The sequence below is a fragment of the Sinocyclocheilus grahami genome, unplaced genomic scaffold, assembly GCF_001515645.1.
Source record: "Sinocyclocheilus grahami isolate Dianchi unplaced genomic scaffold, SAMN03320097.WGS_v1.1 scaffold32.1, whole genome shotgun sequence".
Classification (NCBI taxonomy): Eukaryota; Metazoa; Chordata; class Actinopteri; order Cypriniformes; family Cyprinidae; genus Sinocyclocheilus; species Sinocyclocheilus grahami.
In genome coordinates, this window is record NW_015505211.1 from 5,163,639 (window position 1) to 5,176,981 (window position 13,343).

General features: G+C 37.1%; 1 protein-coding gene across 3 annotated transcripts; it reads left to right on the forward strand.

Moving 5' to 3' along the window:
• Positions 1–893: 893 nt before the first annotated feature.
• On the forward strand, positions 894–8,967 carry LOC107578341 (CUE domain-containing protein 1-like). 3 transcript variants are annotated; one of them, XM_016264313.1, is made up of 11 exons: positions 894–1,141; positions 2,065–2,650; positions 2,740–2,870; positions 4,084–4,210; positions 4,606–4,837; positions 7,027–7,092; positions 7,391–7,480; positions 7,571–7,715; positions 7,945–8,003; positions 8,111–8,183; positions 8,269–8,966. In XM_016264313.1, coding segments are annotated over exons 2-11 (1,233 nt in total). In that variant the 5' UTR covers positions 894–1,141; positions 2,065–2,341; the 3' UTR covers positions 8,270–8,966. The 3 variants fall into 3 exon arrangements, with proteins under 3 accessions (XP_016119799.1, XP_016119806.1, XP_016119812.1); XM_016264320.1 differs by having other exon boundaries at positions 7,571–7,664; XM_016264326.1 differs by lacking the exon at positions 7,027–7,092 and having other exon boundaries at positions 8,269–8,967.
• The last annotated feature ends 4,376 nt before the right edge of the window (positions 8,968–13,343 follow it).

Below are 13,343 nucleotides of genomic sequence, written 5' to 3' on the forward strand. Positions count from 1 at the left end.
ACACCATAACGATAACGACATGAAGATCAGTATAGTTGGAGTCACTTTCACAATGATATTTTTTTCAGCTGATGAATGACAAAAGCATTGATAGCCATTCTGAATCTATTCTGCTTTAAAGAGTGTGAGCATTTAAGGCAGCAGACAACAAAACTGCAGTGTTCTTATTATGAACAGAACGCATTGGTGTGGATGCTAATATAGTTATCGTTATAATTATCACTCTTGGTTTGAACGGGCCTTTATAGATTATTGTAGGGGAAGTATGTTTTGTAAAAATGTAATTCAGCTTTGAAACAACACGGAGGTGTGTAAATGATAACAGAATTTCTTCCTTCACACAATTCAATTCGGTTTGATTTTTGTATCCGAAAAGCTTTACACTTACAGTGCAGCTTTTATTGATTTCATATCAAGTGTGTGACAAACAGCAAGATTGACTGAAGCTTTTAATTGGGTTTAGCGCTTTAACACCACTGCTGTGGTTTATTCTGATTTTCCTGAATGAGTCACTTACACCGAGGGTCCAACGACTGCGAGATTGATAGCTGCGGGGGTTGCCATGGAGACAAGGCCAGCAGACTCTGATCACATTCACTGCTGATGATGGCCGTAATTTAAAATAACAAGCTTTCCTGTGTTGCACCAGAAGGATGATTGCCCCCATTATGATGACATCTCCACCATGCTGAGATCTCTTTCACAATTATCAATCAGATCCTGCACTGTGTGGCATTCCTCTGGCTCTAATCTGTCTCAGTGGGTCACACGGACCCCTGCTAAACCGATATCAGCTCAGCGGGCGTATTAACTATGGATGACGTCAGTCTTTGCTGTATGTTATTCTCAAGGGCACAGCCGCCCTTCTTTAGAAACACATCACTAAGCTGCTACTGTTCCTGAGCTCGCTGGCGAACTGTGCCAGAGTCTGTGGCTATATTTAGCGCTGCCTCTTTGGTTTTGGGTGCAGATTAATGTGGAGAGATGAAAATGGGAGCGAGGGATATCCGAACCTCTCCGATGACGGATTTTATGGAGGAGCCTGTAGCCTGTGATGGGAGCTAAAGGTTTATCCTGCTGGCTTTAATTGCTTCCTGGTGGATCTTTTGGTGTGATCCTACATCTCCTCAGCAGAGAGACGGTAAGTAGGAAATAGATACATATAGGGGCATGTGAAGCACACTGGACATACATGATTACATCATGAGCCCAGTGTCCGATCATGTATGGTGTGAGGGCAAAATGTGCCCTTTTGAAGAGTTTAATACCTATCCTATCTTTTATGGAAGCCTTGTTTGTTAATGACCCTGATCCGTTTAATGTCCAATGGGGACCATCCACTGTATGACTCATGCTATTCATGTGTGTTAAAATTATTCATTTTCTTATAAAACTAAAAGAAAATCAAGAAAAATTTGATCAACCAAAAATGTCCGCACACTGAAAGACATACAATTAGACCAACGCAAGGGTCTATCACAAAAGTGAGCACTGAAGAAAGCATGAGCTGAAACGTCTGCTCTTTGGTCTGTTTTTAAGAGACTTTTCACTTTTGTCACCCTATAGATGTTAAATTAAAGTAATTTTTGTGATAGACCCTTGCCTTGGTCTAAAGTAAAGAACTATAAAAGTTTCTATAATGGTATAATTATAGAAATCTTTCTATTTATTGTATAATATGATTAGTAGATATAGAATTTTTCATATGCCTTGGTGACTAACTGAAAGAAATAATAAATAAATATATAAGGTTGAAGTATTCAAATTATTAAACTGAAATAAAAAATAAATGAAACCTATAAAAAATATTTAAAAATACATGCACAAAAACAAATAAAAATGACAAAAGAACAACAGTCAAATGAAAATATAAAATAAAAGCATTTTCAAAATATTAATAAATACTATAATAATATATATATTAAGTAATACTAAAATAACAGTGTTCATATTAAATGAGACTACGTGGAATAATTGTTATATTTAAAATATTTTATATATATTTTTTCAACAATACTTTTTCTGAATAAAAGCAATGGTTAACATTTTGCTGTTCTAATGTAGGTCTTCAAGAGTGGGCCGCTGTTTGTACTTCGCTTTGAGGGTGACTGTGAGAGTGAGAGCAAGGCATTCTGGGAATCCCAGCCAGCCCTGGATGTGGTTTAGTCTCAGCTATCAGCAGCAGAAGAAAAGTTTATCCAATGCTGCACCTCTGTATACTGAAGCTCACCTCCAGAGGCATTATGAGTGGATAACGGGCGTGGCTGGAGGTGGTGCATAGGTCAAGGGGTGGGGTCACTGCGGTGGATGGGCAGTTTTGAGTGGGAGGGAGGTGCTATAAATGATGACCAGTCTTTTCCGCCGGAGTAACCCGAACAGTAACCATGGCAGCGGTACGCGAGGGGGCGACGCTGCCTCAGGAGAGCTCAATAACAGGAGGCCTCCACATCAAGTCCGGCGTTTGGAGTTTACCCAGGCTATGGACGACTTTAAGACGATGTTCCCCAGCATGGAGCATGAGGTTATCGAGTGTGTCTTGAGAGCCAACCATGGTGCTGTCGACTCCACCATTGACCAGTTACTGCAGATGAGCTTGGACAGCCAGGCCACAGATGACAGCTCAGATTCTGAAGACAGCATTCCTCCAGAGGTTAGTCTAGGAACTTTTATTAAGACCTAAAAGTTTGGCATTTTTAGATCTTGGTACACAAAAGAATCTTCCCATCTAATCTCCTGCAGATCCTGGAGAGAACGCTGGAGCCGGACAGCTCAGATGAGGAGCCTCCACCTGTCTACGCGCCACCCTCCTATGACATGCACATCTATGACAGAAAACATCCTGCAGATGTTCCATCCACACCACCACCCAGGCAAGAAGAACAACTAATCATGTTTCCTGTTGGAAAAAATTACTAATAATAACAGTAGACTTTAATCTGTGAGAGAGACATTGTATCTGCATTCACTTTGTTGAAATGCTTTTTATGTTGACTTGAAAAATTTCAGCTACTATTTATTCTTCCTCTTCTTCAAACCGAATTATTTTGATGACAGACTTTGGACCAGGCATTTCAGAATGACTAAAACAACATTTGAGATGAGATTGGCCCACTGGTTATCCAGTCAAATTATCTGCTGATGCAAAGTCACATAAGATTTTTGATGTGCATTAAGGAATTGATTCTGTAAATGTGTTTCCAATAGAGTTTGTCTTTCTGTTGGATAAAAAATGTATCCACCTCATATTGATCCACAATTTAAGCTTTTTCTTCTTCTTCTTCTTCTTCTGAGACCAAATTTGTAAAAATTAATGCAGTTTCTAAGTAAGTCCCTTATTAGCTTGATGTTACTACATCAAAGCATCAAAGTCTTGAAGACTACATAGTACATTCAAAGTTGATCATTTAACTTTTGTAAAAATTGGAAAATCGCATAAAGCATTTGAGAATCAAAAGAACAAAATCACTTACTGGGAAACTGGAGCAAGCATCAATAATAAAAATGAAAGTTGCTGCAACTGGAGAAGCCACTGTAGCTTCTGATTTCCTACATAATAAATTACTTGCGTCTCAGAGCGCACAGACAAAATCCAATAACAACCGCCAGTTGTCAGGTTATCTAGCGTTTGGAGGAGGATACCTGATGTTTGGGAACACAATTGTGTGGGACAGTTTTGTGAGGTAACCAAATCATTTTGATGACAGACTTTTGCTCAGGGACTTCAGATTGACTAAAGCAACATTTGAGATGGTGTACAAAGACATTGGTCCACTGGTTAGTGCACTCATCTAATCATCTGATCTGTTCAGTTGTGCATTGAGGAATTTATTCCACCTCAGTTGAGCGCATACGTTTTTATGCACATTTTAGGATTTTATGCAAAGCTTGGCATTTCCATCAAGCGCACAAAAAGTCTCATAAAATATATACGTATGGAATCAGTTACTGACCTATTAGTGTGTAAACAACAGTGTCTTAAAAATGATTTAAATCACAAGATGAGAATCCCATCAGGCCTTGCTAATTTCAGGAGTGTATTACTTAAGAAGAATTAGTTTTATTTTATACTCATTATTTTGTCAGGTTCGATGATTATCCCCCTCCTGGGCATCAGCAAGTCGGCAGATACAGGAACTGGAATCCACCGTTTCTAGGCAACCTCCCTGATGACTTCCTGCGTATCCTGCCTCAGCAGTCAGAAAGTATTCAGGTGGATTTATAAACCACTAACATGTATTCTGTATTAAAATCTTGGCTAAATATCATGTTTACATCAGCAAACATTTAGATCCAGATTCCAAGATTTAGATTTAGATCCAGATTCAAATTCCTTCCAAATTCACTGGGTTCATACAGTGGCCATATCATATGTTTAATATTTTTGTTGCATTTAATGCATACCATTTTTCAGCCACAATTTCATTCAAAATTACACACAAAAATCTTGAGTTTACAACAATAAGCATTTCATATTGATTTGAGGGCCTCAGTTAATGTCTAAATTCAGTAGCTTTAAGACCAGACAAGGGCAATTAATTTGTCTCATAGTTGATTTTTTGATGTCATTTTGGTAAAAATGTCATTAGTGATTTCTTTCCCCTGCAGCGTTCTCAGAGCAACCTGTCTCAGCCTTCCTCCTCCTCCTCTTCCTCCCTGTCATCCCTGACGCAGCTTTCATCCAGCAGTAGTGCCCTGTCAGGTGGTGTTTGGTCATCTGAACAGGACAGGAAGTTGAAACAGTACTTGGAGGACGAGCGAATAGCCCTTTTTCTGCAGAATCAGGAGTTCATGAAAGAGCTACAGCGGAACAGAGACTTCCTCATAGCTCTGGAGATAGGTACACACACACACAAATATACTGACCTCAATGTGAATTTCATATTGACTTCTATTGTTTATATAGTCATGATGTAACGGAAGTAGCAACAAAATTTTTCCTCCATATTGTGATGAACATCTGAGTTAAATGGATTATGGAAAAGAAAAAAATGAAAGGCAGAAAGTGGTGGAGTTTAAGCAGACTAAATGATTGGAGAAACCAACATAGATCACCAGAGAGAAGTCTGTTGCTTTACCAGAAGATTTTATTATAACATTTTTATTTTTTAAAAATTACAAGGCCAAAAGTTTTTCACAATAAGTTTCAATGCATTTACAACATAGAATTGTATATAACATTAAATTACAATTAAATTAAAAGTATATTACACTACTATTCATATGAATTTATTTATACTTAATTAAATTCTATTTAAGTTATACTTACTGTAGACCTAATCCTAAATGTTTTGACATTTTTTATTATTATTTTTCATTTTTTAATTAAAAAAAGTGATTTTTATAAAATTTTATTTGTTCGTTTTTTTCGTTACTATGATGAAAACTTTCAGATATTTCCCCCCTAAAGGTTTAGTGTAACTAGGTCATTGCACACTGTCACTCAAACACTCATTTTTCAAACATACTTCACATAAGATGAAATAATGTAGGGCTGCACGATAAATCGCATGCGATATTTAATGCGCATCTTGTCAGTAAAGCCGGTTCTTTAATCAGCGGTAAATCTCCATCACCTGCGGGCTTTCACATGGAGCAGCATTAACTACACAGAGCTGTTGTTCACCGACAAGCTGCGCAAAACATGTGCAAAATATGATCGTGGTTTTGCGCAGCTTGTCAGTGAACAACGGCTACTGACAAGATGCGCATTAAATATCGCATGCGATTTATCGTGCAGCCCTAAAATAATGTTTGGATTTCTCGATGTGAGGAAAATCTGTCATTCATACAGGGTTTCCGTGGGTCCTTAAAAGTCTTACATTTAGTCAAATTTAAGGCCATAAAAAGTCTTAAATGGTACAAGAAAGTCTTAATTATTTTGATTTCAAGAGGTCTTAAATTTGGGAACGGAAAGACAAGAATTACGGTATGACTTAATGTGAAGATTACACTTCAGAAGGCCATGATTTCATTGATTAAACAGGAGCGCTGCACATTTCAAAGTCACTGCTTTGAGTTCTTCTGCTACTGGAAAAACGTCTGTATTTCTGCCGTTCCGAAAGCGCCACCTGCTGGCAGAGAATGAATTTGCATTTTCAATAAGCCTGCTGTTTTTGTTCAGACCAATGCGAAAATCAACCCATGTTTTTATGCAGCAAACATGCATTTGCATTTTCTTCTTTTCGATTCACCAGTTTACATTTACAACTGCGGGTTGTAAATGTAAACTGGTGGATCGAAAAGAAGAAAATGCATTAGAAAAATCTAAACAATTAAGACATTTAAGACAATTAATATATTTATATCTTATTTAGTTCATATAATAATTGTTTCAATTAATAGAATAATTGATACTTTTGATTCATCCGTTTTCTTAAAAATGGTTTAAAGTCTGAAATGTGAAGTTTATAATTTTATCAAACTTTTTGTTTCGTGAAAACCTGTATCTGAACTGTAAATCATGCTTTTTACAGTCATTTTACAGTTTAATATGTTACTTTAGACATTGCCCAACCCCGCTCATGTGGAATTAATTTTATTTGTGCAGGTCTTAAAAAATCTTAAATTTGAGTTTACAAATCCTGCAGATACCCTGTTCCATAGTTCAGAATTCATAAACCAACATTGTATTCAAGCATCTTTTTTGTGATTTTGTGCCCCCTCAAAGTCTTGGTTCCTCCCAAGATTTCTTCCTCACCTTACCTGCTTTTAGAATGATTCATATAATGAAAAGCACCATACAAATAAATTCACAGTTAACTGAATTGAGTACTACATGTTTAATTTGAATCCCCTTTCTATTTGCAAAAAGATTTGCAATGTTTTTCATTCTCATATTTGTAAACCATCACTCCTATCATTCTGCTAAAATGCATTTTAAATTAACCCCAGAGGGTTTTGTGTGTGTGAACAGCTTTCATTCCTACCTCACTGTGTGCAGCGTTGTGTTGTTCACTGCACTGTCTCCACTCTGGAGCGGCTGATCTTCACCTGCCCTCAGTGACCCTGTTACCTGCTGTGTTTTAGATCGTCAGAGGTGCGAGAAAACACAGTGTGGTCATTCATCCGCTTGCACAGAGAACTCCGCCGAAGGTAGATTCCCTTCATCTTCATTTCATCAGCCATGTCTGCCACACAAACACTGACAGGAAGCTTCATCTGAACCTGTCTGTGCCGCCACATAAAACAACACACAGATAACAGCCTACAGGGACCATATTTTACACTTTTGCAGCATTTATTTTTTTTATCATAAGGTTAAATTAGTCTGTTTAATGAAAAAATACAATTCTGTCATTATTTAGTAATCTGCAGAACGCAAAGGAGAAAATGTGATTGGTAAATGTGAGCAGTCATGTGTTGACACGCTCATGTCTAACTCTTGATGTAGGTGATAATTGTGGCCCGGGGTCTGAGGAGGCCTGTTCATCAGTCTCTGATGATGCCTTATTCCTGGAGAAACTCAAGCACATGGGCAAATGTAAGAAAACACAGACCCGAAGGTTAACAGCAAATTCATGTACTGACTAGAGCTCTCGCCCCTTTTTGATCACTGCATTATTACCTGCAGCTACAAGGAAGAAGCTTTTTGAAATTGCTAGATCATTCTCGGAGAAGACCAGAAGAAAGAAGTCCAAAAAGCGAGCTCTGTCCAAACACCAGTCATATCCTCACATGTCCAGCCCTGACAGTCGCTGCCTGGAGTTTACATCTATGTATGTTGTGTAGAGGAGTTCTTATGTTTGTATTCAACTATTAGTTTCAGTGTAATGTCAGTGCATGTCTAAATGTGATTATTCGATCTGCTTGTTGTAATATGTATTGAATGAAATAACAGGTAAAGTTTTGAAAGTTAAAAGTGCTAGAATACATCTTCTAAGCTACAGTATATGGCGTTGTAGTATATTAAACCTGTAGTGTGTTTGGTCCTTGACCTCCTCTCAGTCTGGGCTCTGCAACCTCCACCGTCAATCTCCTGGAAGAAGTAGAGGGGCCGCCTTCAGGTAAATATTCTCTTTATCTAAATACAATTGTGAAATGTTTCGGCACTCCATAAATGTATAATATTTGGTGAAACCTTGTAAAGTGGAAATGTGTTTGTGTCTATAAGCTGAGGATGACAGCCAACTTAAGAGACTCTCAGGAAGAGAGGAAGGGGAGGAGACAAAGGAAGTGATGTCATGGTAAGCGCACACAAATACACTAAACATCTTTACATCATTGGATGAATATAGATAATTGGCACATATTTTTTATGATCTCTGACAGATGGATGAATCCTGGCCGGAGCAGCCAATGGTATCTGCTTTAGAGAGCTTGATTCAACAGCTCTGAAGACTAAAGCATCATGAAGATCGAGATTTTACTCATTAGTTTCCTGCAATGCTTAATTAAACCTGAGCCATGAAATCATCATAGTTCTATATTGTTTGTAATATTCTGGTTCAACAGTCTAGTTTCTGACTGGCATGCGGTGTAGCAGATCTGGTGGTGTTTAGAAGAATTCTGTACCGGGACAGTGCTCACGCTGTACTGGGACTCAGGACTCGGAACATCCACAAGCACAAAACCTCATTGCTCAGCTTGATAAGAAAATCTGTGTTTATCTCAGGAGAATTGAAATGGCCTGGAGCCCAGGTACAGTTCCTGTCATGTTTATAGATAACGCTCTTTCCATTTCTCATGATCTTATTTGATAGGTTTTACTTTGATAACTGGGTGATTGATTAAAAATTAGTTATCAGATTTAGTTGCTATGTTGCTATGTGTTTTCAACCAACTCACAATTTAAAATCATGCTCAAGACTTTTTCAAAAATTCTGCTTCTTTTCACCATTAATTCCTGAAATTAACAGTCATATTTTATTCTTAGTGTGAAGTAAGGTTTGTTTGTGTGTATTTACCCTGGGATAGCAATTATTAAAACCAAATTGTAATTTTTACAGTTTAGAGCTGTCAGCTTACTGTAAATTGATATTGATTTTCAGAGGATCATTTTGTTTGTTATTAAATGACATTTTGAAAGCAACACATCCTTGTTTGTCCTTTAATTATTAGTTTGCAGAAGGGATAAAACTTTTCATATGCACAAATTTACAAAGTCAAACATTTAGGAGGATAAACAGTTTTGTTTCAAAACGTTCCTTTTGTTTGTCTCTGCTTACTTGGGTTGTGCGGTTGTGCTGTAATTCTTACAAGAACCAGTAGAGGGCGCCACATCATATGTGCCATAAAGCCAATCCATAACGGGATTTTCACATTTAAAAATTAACATAATTCTTTTACCCATTATAAATATATATAAGGCGCACATAGACATTTTTTCCCCTCAGTAAAACGTTTTACACATAAAGAAATTCATAGCACGTCTCACAACATATCTTGGAAACTCTTTGAAACTCTTTCCACTCATGGAATAAATCAGTAAAGTTTGACTATAGAAGATTTTTACAATGGCTTCGGAAAATGCTAACTTTTGCTTTTGAGTGATGCTGTATCCACAACGCTAGGTGGTCAGTATCATATCATATTATATATAACTGTCTACAGTAACCAAACTAATCAGCAGAAACAAACCACTCTAAAATATATGCAAATGCTAGATGAAGAGAGGCTGATAGAAATGTATTTTGCCAATTTTAGTTGAAATTAATGTTGGCACTGGTGACTTCGATTGTTTGTGACACTTTATTTTCCCTGCGCCATCAAATTTGACCTAGATCAGTTAGCCTACCTATAATAAACGAACATGATAAACAAGCTCATGCTTGCAATTTGGAAATTGCTGTAACTGTCCAGCAGATGGAGCTATACACCAGTGCCTTGCTGTTCAATGTTTGTTTATCTCAAACACAATCTGATTTTTCTTTTCAGTCATAATCTGTTATTACTGTGAGAGATGACCTTTATTTTGCTATCAGGAACAGCCTAAACACCTGTAGGGCCCCTGAGAGAGAGAGCTGGCTGTGGTGCTCACGTGTCCGAGTGTTTCACTATTGTCTGGTGTCTGCAGATTGGGATTTATTTATAGCTGTGTCTGTCTACCTCAAAGCCCCATAATGCACCACTCCCAGATCCTGCGACTGTTGGCCTTTTTTTAACCTAAATCTCGAAAATAATCTCATATCTGATCTCACAAAACATAAATAGAACAAAAGCACACAAGGCACCACCTGCCCCGCAGACACAAACAGTCTGAAATGTGACTGAAAAGATCAAAGCCCCATAATGCACCACTCCCAGATCCTGCGACTGGTGGCCTTTTTTTTTTACCTAAATCTCGAAAATAATCTCATATCTGATCTCACAAAACATAAATAGAACAAAAGCACACAAGGCACCACCTGCCCCGCAGACACAAACAGTCTGAAATGTGACTGAAAAGACGTGTCAGTCGGGTATTTACTGTGTCACGGATGATCTCTGTCATCAGATTCCCCACAATCCAATTTAATCTGCTGTATCCTGGGAAGGGATTCCTCAGGCTGACCAATAGAGAGTGAGTATCATGACGACATAGCAGTAGCCAGGTGGAAGCTGCACTTTGTCTGTAGTACTTCTGTAGGCTTTTTTGGCTTAGTGCTCTGAAACTTTCTCACATAAATGGCTTGATTTAGAGCCTGGTTTAATTTCAATTCCAAAGAGTTTTAAAAAGATCTTGTCATACTAGCTTGGAAAGAGGTCATGGTATGGTTGATTTTTGGATGAAACAAACCCTCATGTGACGTTTCTTCTGTCTGCATGGAAAGGTCAAGTTTCTACAAGAGGTTCCTGTGGTCATCAGCATGGAACAGATGCACACCTGACACTCTGACCGGTGAGAGATACATCTAAAAGGAAATACTGGAGTTAATGATGACAGTTTGGTTCACTTCAAATTCAAATTTAAAATTTAGATACCTTGAAGTTTTTTATTTTGATTTCATACTTAAACTTCTGCTTTAGTTTTGCAACTACACTGGATTACTCTTAAAGGGATAGTTCATCCAAAAATTACAATTCTGACATCACTTACTCACCCTCATGTTGTTCCAAATGTTCTTTTTTTCTGCAGGACACAAAAGAAGATATTTTTAAAAAATTCAAAAAACTAAAACTAAAAAAAAAAAAGCACATAACACAATTACTGAAACTAAAACAAATAATAAACACTAAAAATATAAAAATGAAAGCTAATTCAAAACATTCATAAATATTATAATAGTATATAAATATTACTTAAATAGCACTGCTTTGTGTGAACAAGTTGAACTATTCTGGTATTTGAACTGAGAGTAATAAAGATTTGGAACGATCTGAGGATGAGTAAATAATGACAGGCTGAATGACCCCTTTAAAATTTGCATTCTTGTACAGCTCTTGCACTGCTCTGACTTCTTTATGATATTACTTGTGCTTGTTCTCATTTCTAAGTACTAAAATTGCTTGCGAAATGAATATACACGTGTATCCCTGTTACATTGTAATGAACAATTTGAATCAGTGATTGATTACAGATTGGGCCAGTGGGCCAACACCTGGAAATAAGCCATGCAGATATGAAATTGATATAGATAGATGAAAATCACTTGAATGAGTCACATACTGTCACAATGTGTGAAACAAATTAAGGAGATTTCTGGACATATTTTGATGTCTCTTTTTTAATATATTACACTCATGATTACACTTTGAGGCCTTATTTTACTGAACTGCGACTTTCTTTCTCATATTTACAAATTAAGATGGTTTTCTCATTGTTTGGACATTACCGGTTTGGACTATAATCCATCCATGCAAGCCAGACCTCAGCAGGTGCCTAGAATAATGTTCTATCTCTGAGATGTGTGTGTATGTGTTGGGGAGGATGTTGAGTGTTATGCAGCACGCAGATGGAGAGATGGAGGACAGATGGAAGGATAGAGAAAGAGAGTGAGATGGAGGACAGATGGAAGAGGAGGTGAGGTTTGGAGAGTGACTCAGTAGTCAGATTGAGCGTTTGATGTGAGGGAACATCACACCCTCACAGTGAGATGAGAAATCTTTCTAACACCCCCCCCCCCTACATTTTAATAAATGTGATTAAACATGCTCGTGCTTGTATGGAAGCACAAGGCAAGGCAAAGGGGTGAATTTCCATCATCATTTGTTGCATTCTAGACCCTAAGATGTGAAAGGCCCTCTGTTTGAGCCGAGGACACCCTAAGGAAAGAAAAACCGCAAATGATATTCTGTTAATAGTTGTTTTTACTTAACTGTATTTAAGTTAAATTAGAACAAATGTGGGTTTTGGTTTGAGTCTTGTGCTCCACAGATGTGTCTCCTCAGAAAAACCTTGTAATCTTGCACGTGTCTCTTCAGAAGAGATCTCAACAATGTCTTAAACTGTGCTCAGATTTGCCAAGAAATATCCTCCTTTTAATTTCCCAGAGACCATATATGACACAGTTTGAAGTCCTATCATAAAGAGGACTTCCTGGATGCTTCAGATGGGGGATTTGGCCATGACAATTGGCTTTCCCTTTTAAAAACAAACCAAAATATCTGACATCACAATTCGGCACATTTGATGGAAATAGGAACATTAGTATTATTTTGGAATTCGTCATTAGTATTTGATTGATTTACAATGGTTTCTTGTAAATAAATATCTCAAGAAATGTTTTGTGAGTTTACAAGGACATTGATTTCTTCCTCTATGATTGAATGCATGTCAGTCATTTTGGAAAATATGCAACAGGTAAATAGGGTGAAAACAAAATGACAATATTATTATGACATAATCCATCTATTTATTTATTTTTTGTTTGTTTGTTCTCCCTTAAACATCATTAAAAAGAATGTATACGGCCATAACCACATTTTGGTCCTGTTTACACAAATTCATAAATTTGACTAATTTACTTTACAAAACTAATTTAATATCTGTCAAAAAAAATCATATGGGAATGGAAAAAAACATCATTAATGGCTAAAGTGTCTTTTCCTAATAACAGGGAATATTATTCAAAATATGAATCAAGTACTTATATATATATATATATTTATATATATATATAATATCAGAGTTATTAAAGTACAAATACATGGTAAAAATAAAAATGAATATAAAAACATAATATATAGGCTATAATAATAAAAGTAAATGCATAAAGCGTTAAAGAAGATGTGCTGTTCCGATCTAGAAGCGCTTTTCATTAACTGTAAGCCGTTCTATTCGCCGCGGGAGTTTCACTCGTTCATTCTCGTGAGTATTTACATTCCTCCGCAAGCACACGTGAGCTTTACAGAAACTCGCTGATCAGATCACAGAGACAGAACAACAACACCCAGACTCTGTTTTAATCATTCTCGGGGACTTTAAT

Coding starts and splice junctions, on each gene's coding strand:
- LOC107578341 (XM_016264313.1), top strand. CDS start 2,342: ATGATGACCAGTCTTTTCCGCCGGAGTAACCCGAACAGTAACCATGGC. Junction 2,871..4,083: donor CCATCCACACCACCACCCAG/GCAAGAAGAACA, acceptor TTATTTTGTCAG/GTTCGATGATTATCCCCCTC. Junction 7,716..7,944: donor TGCCTGGAGTTTACATCTAT/GTATGTTGTGTA, acceptor ACCTCCTCTCAG/TCTGGGCTCTGCAACCTCCA.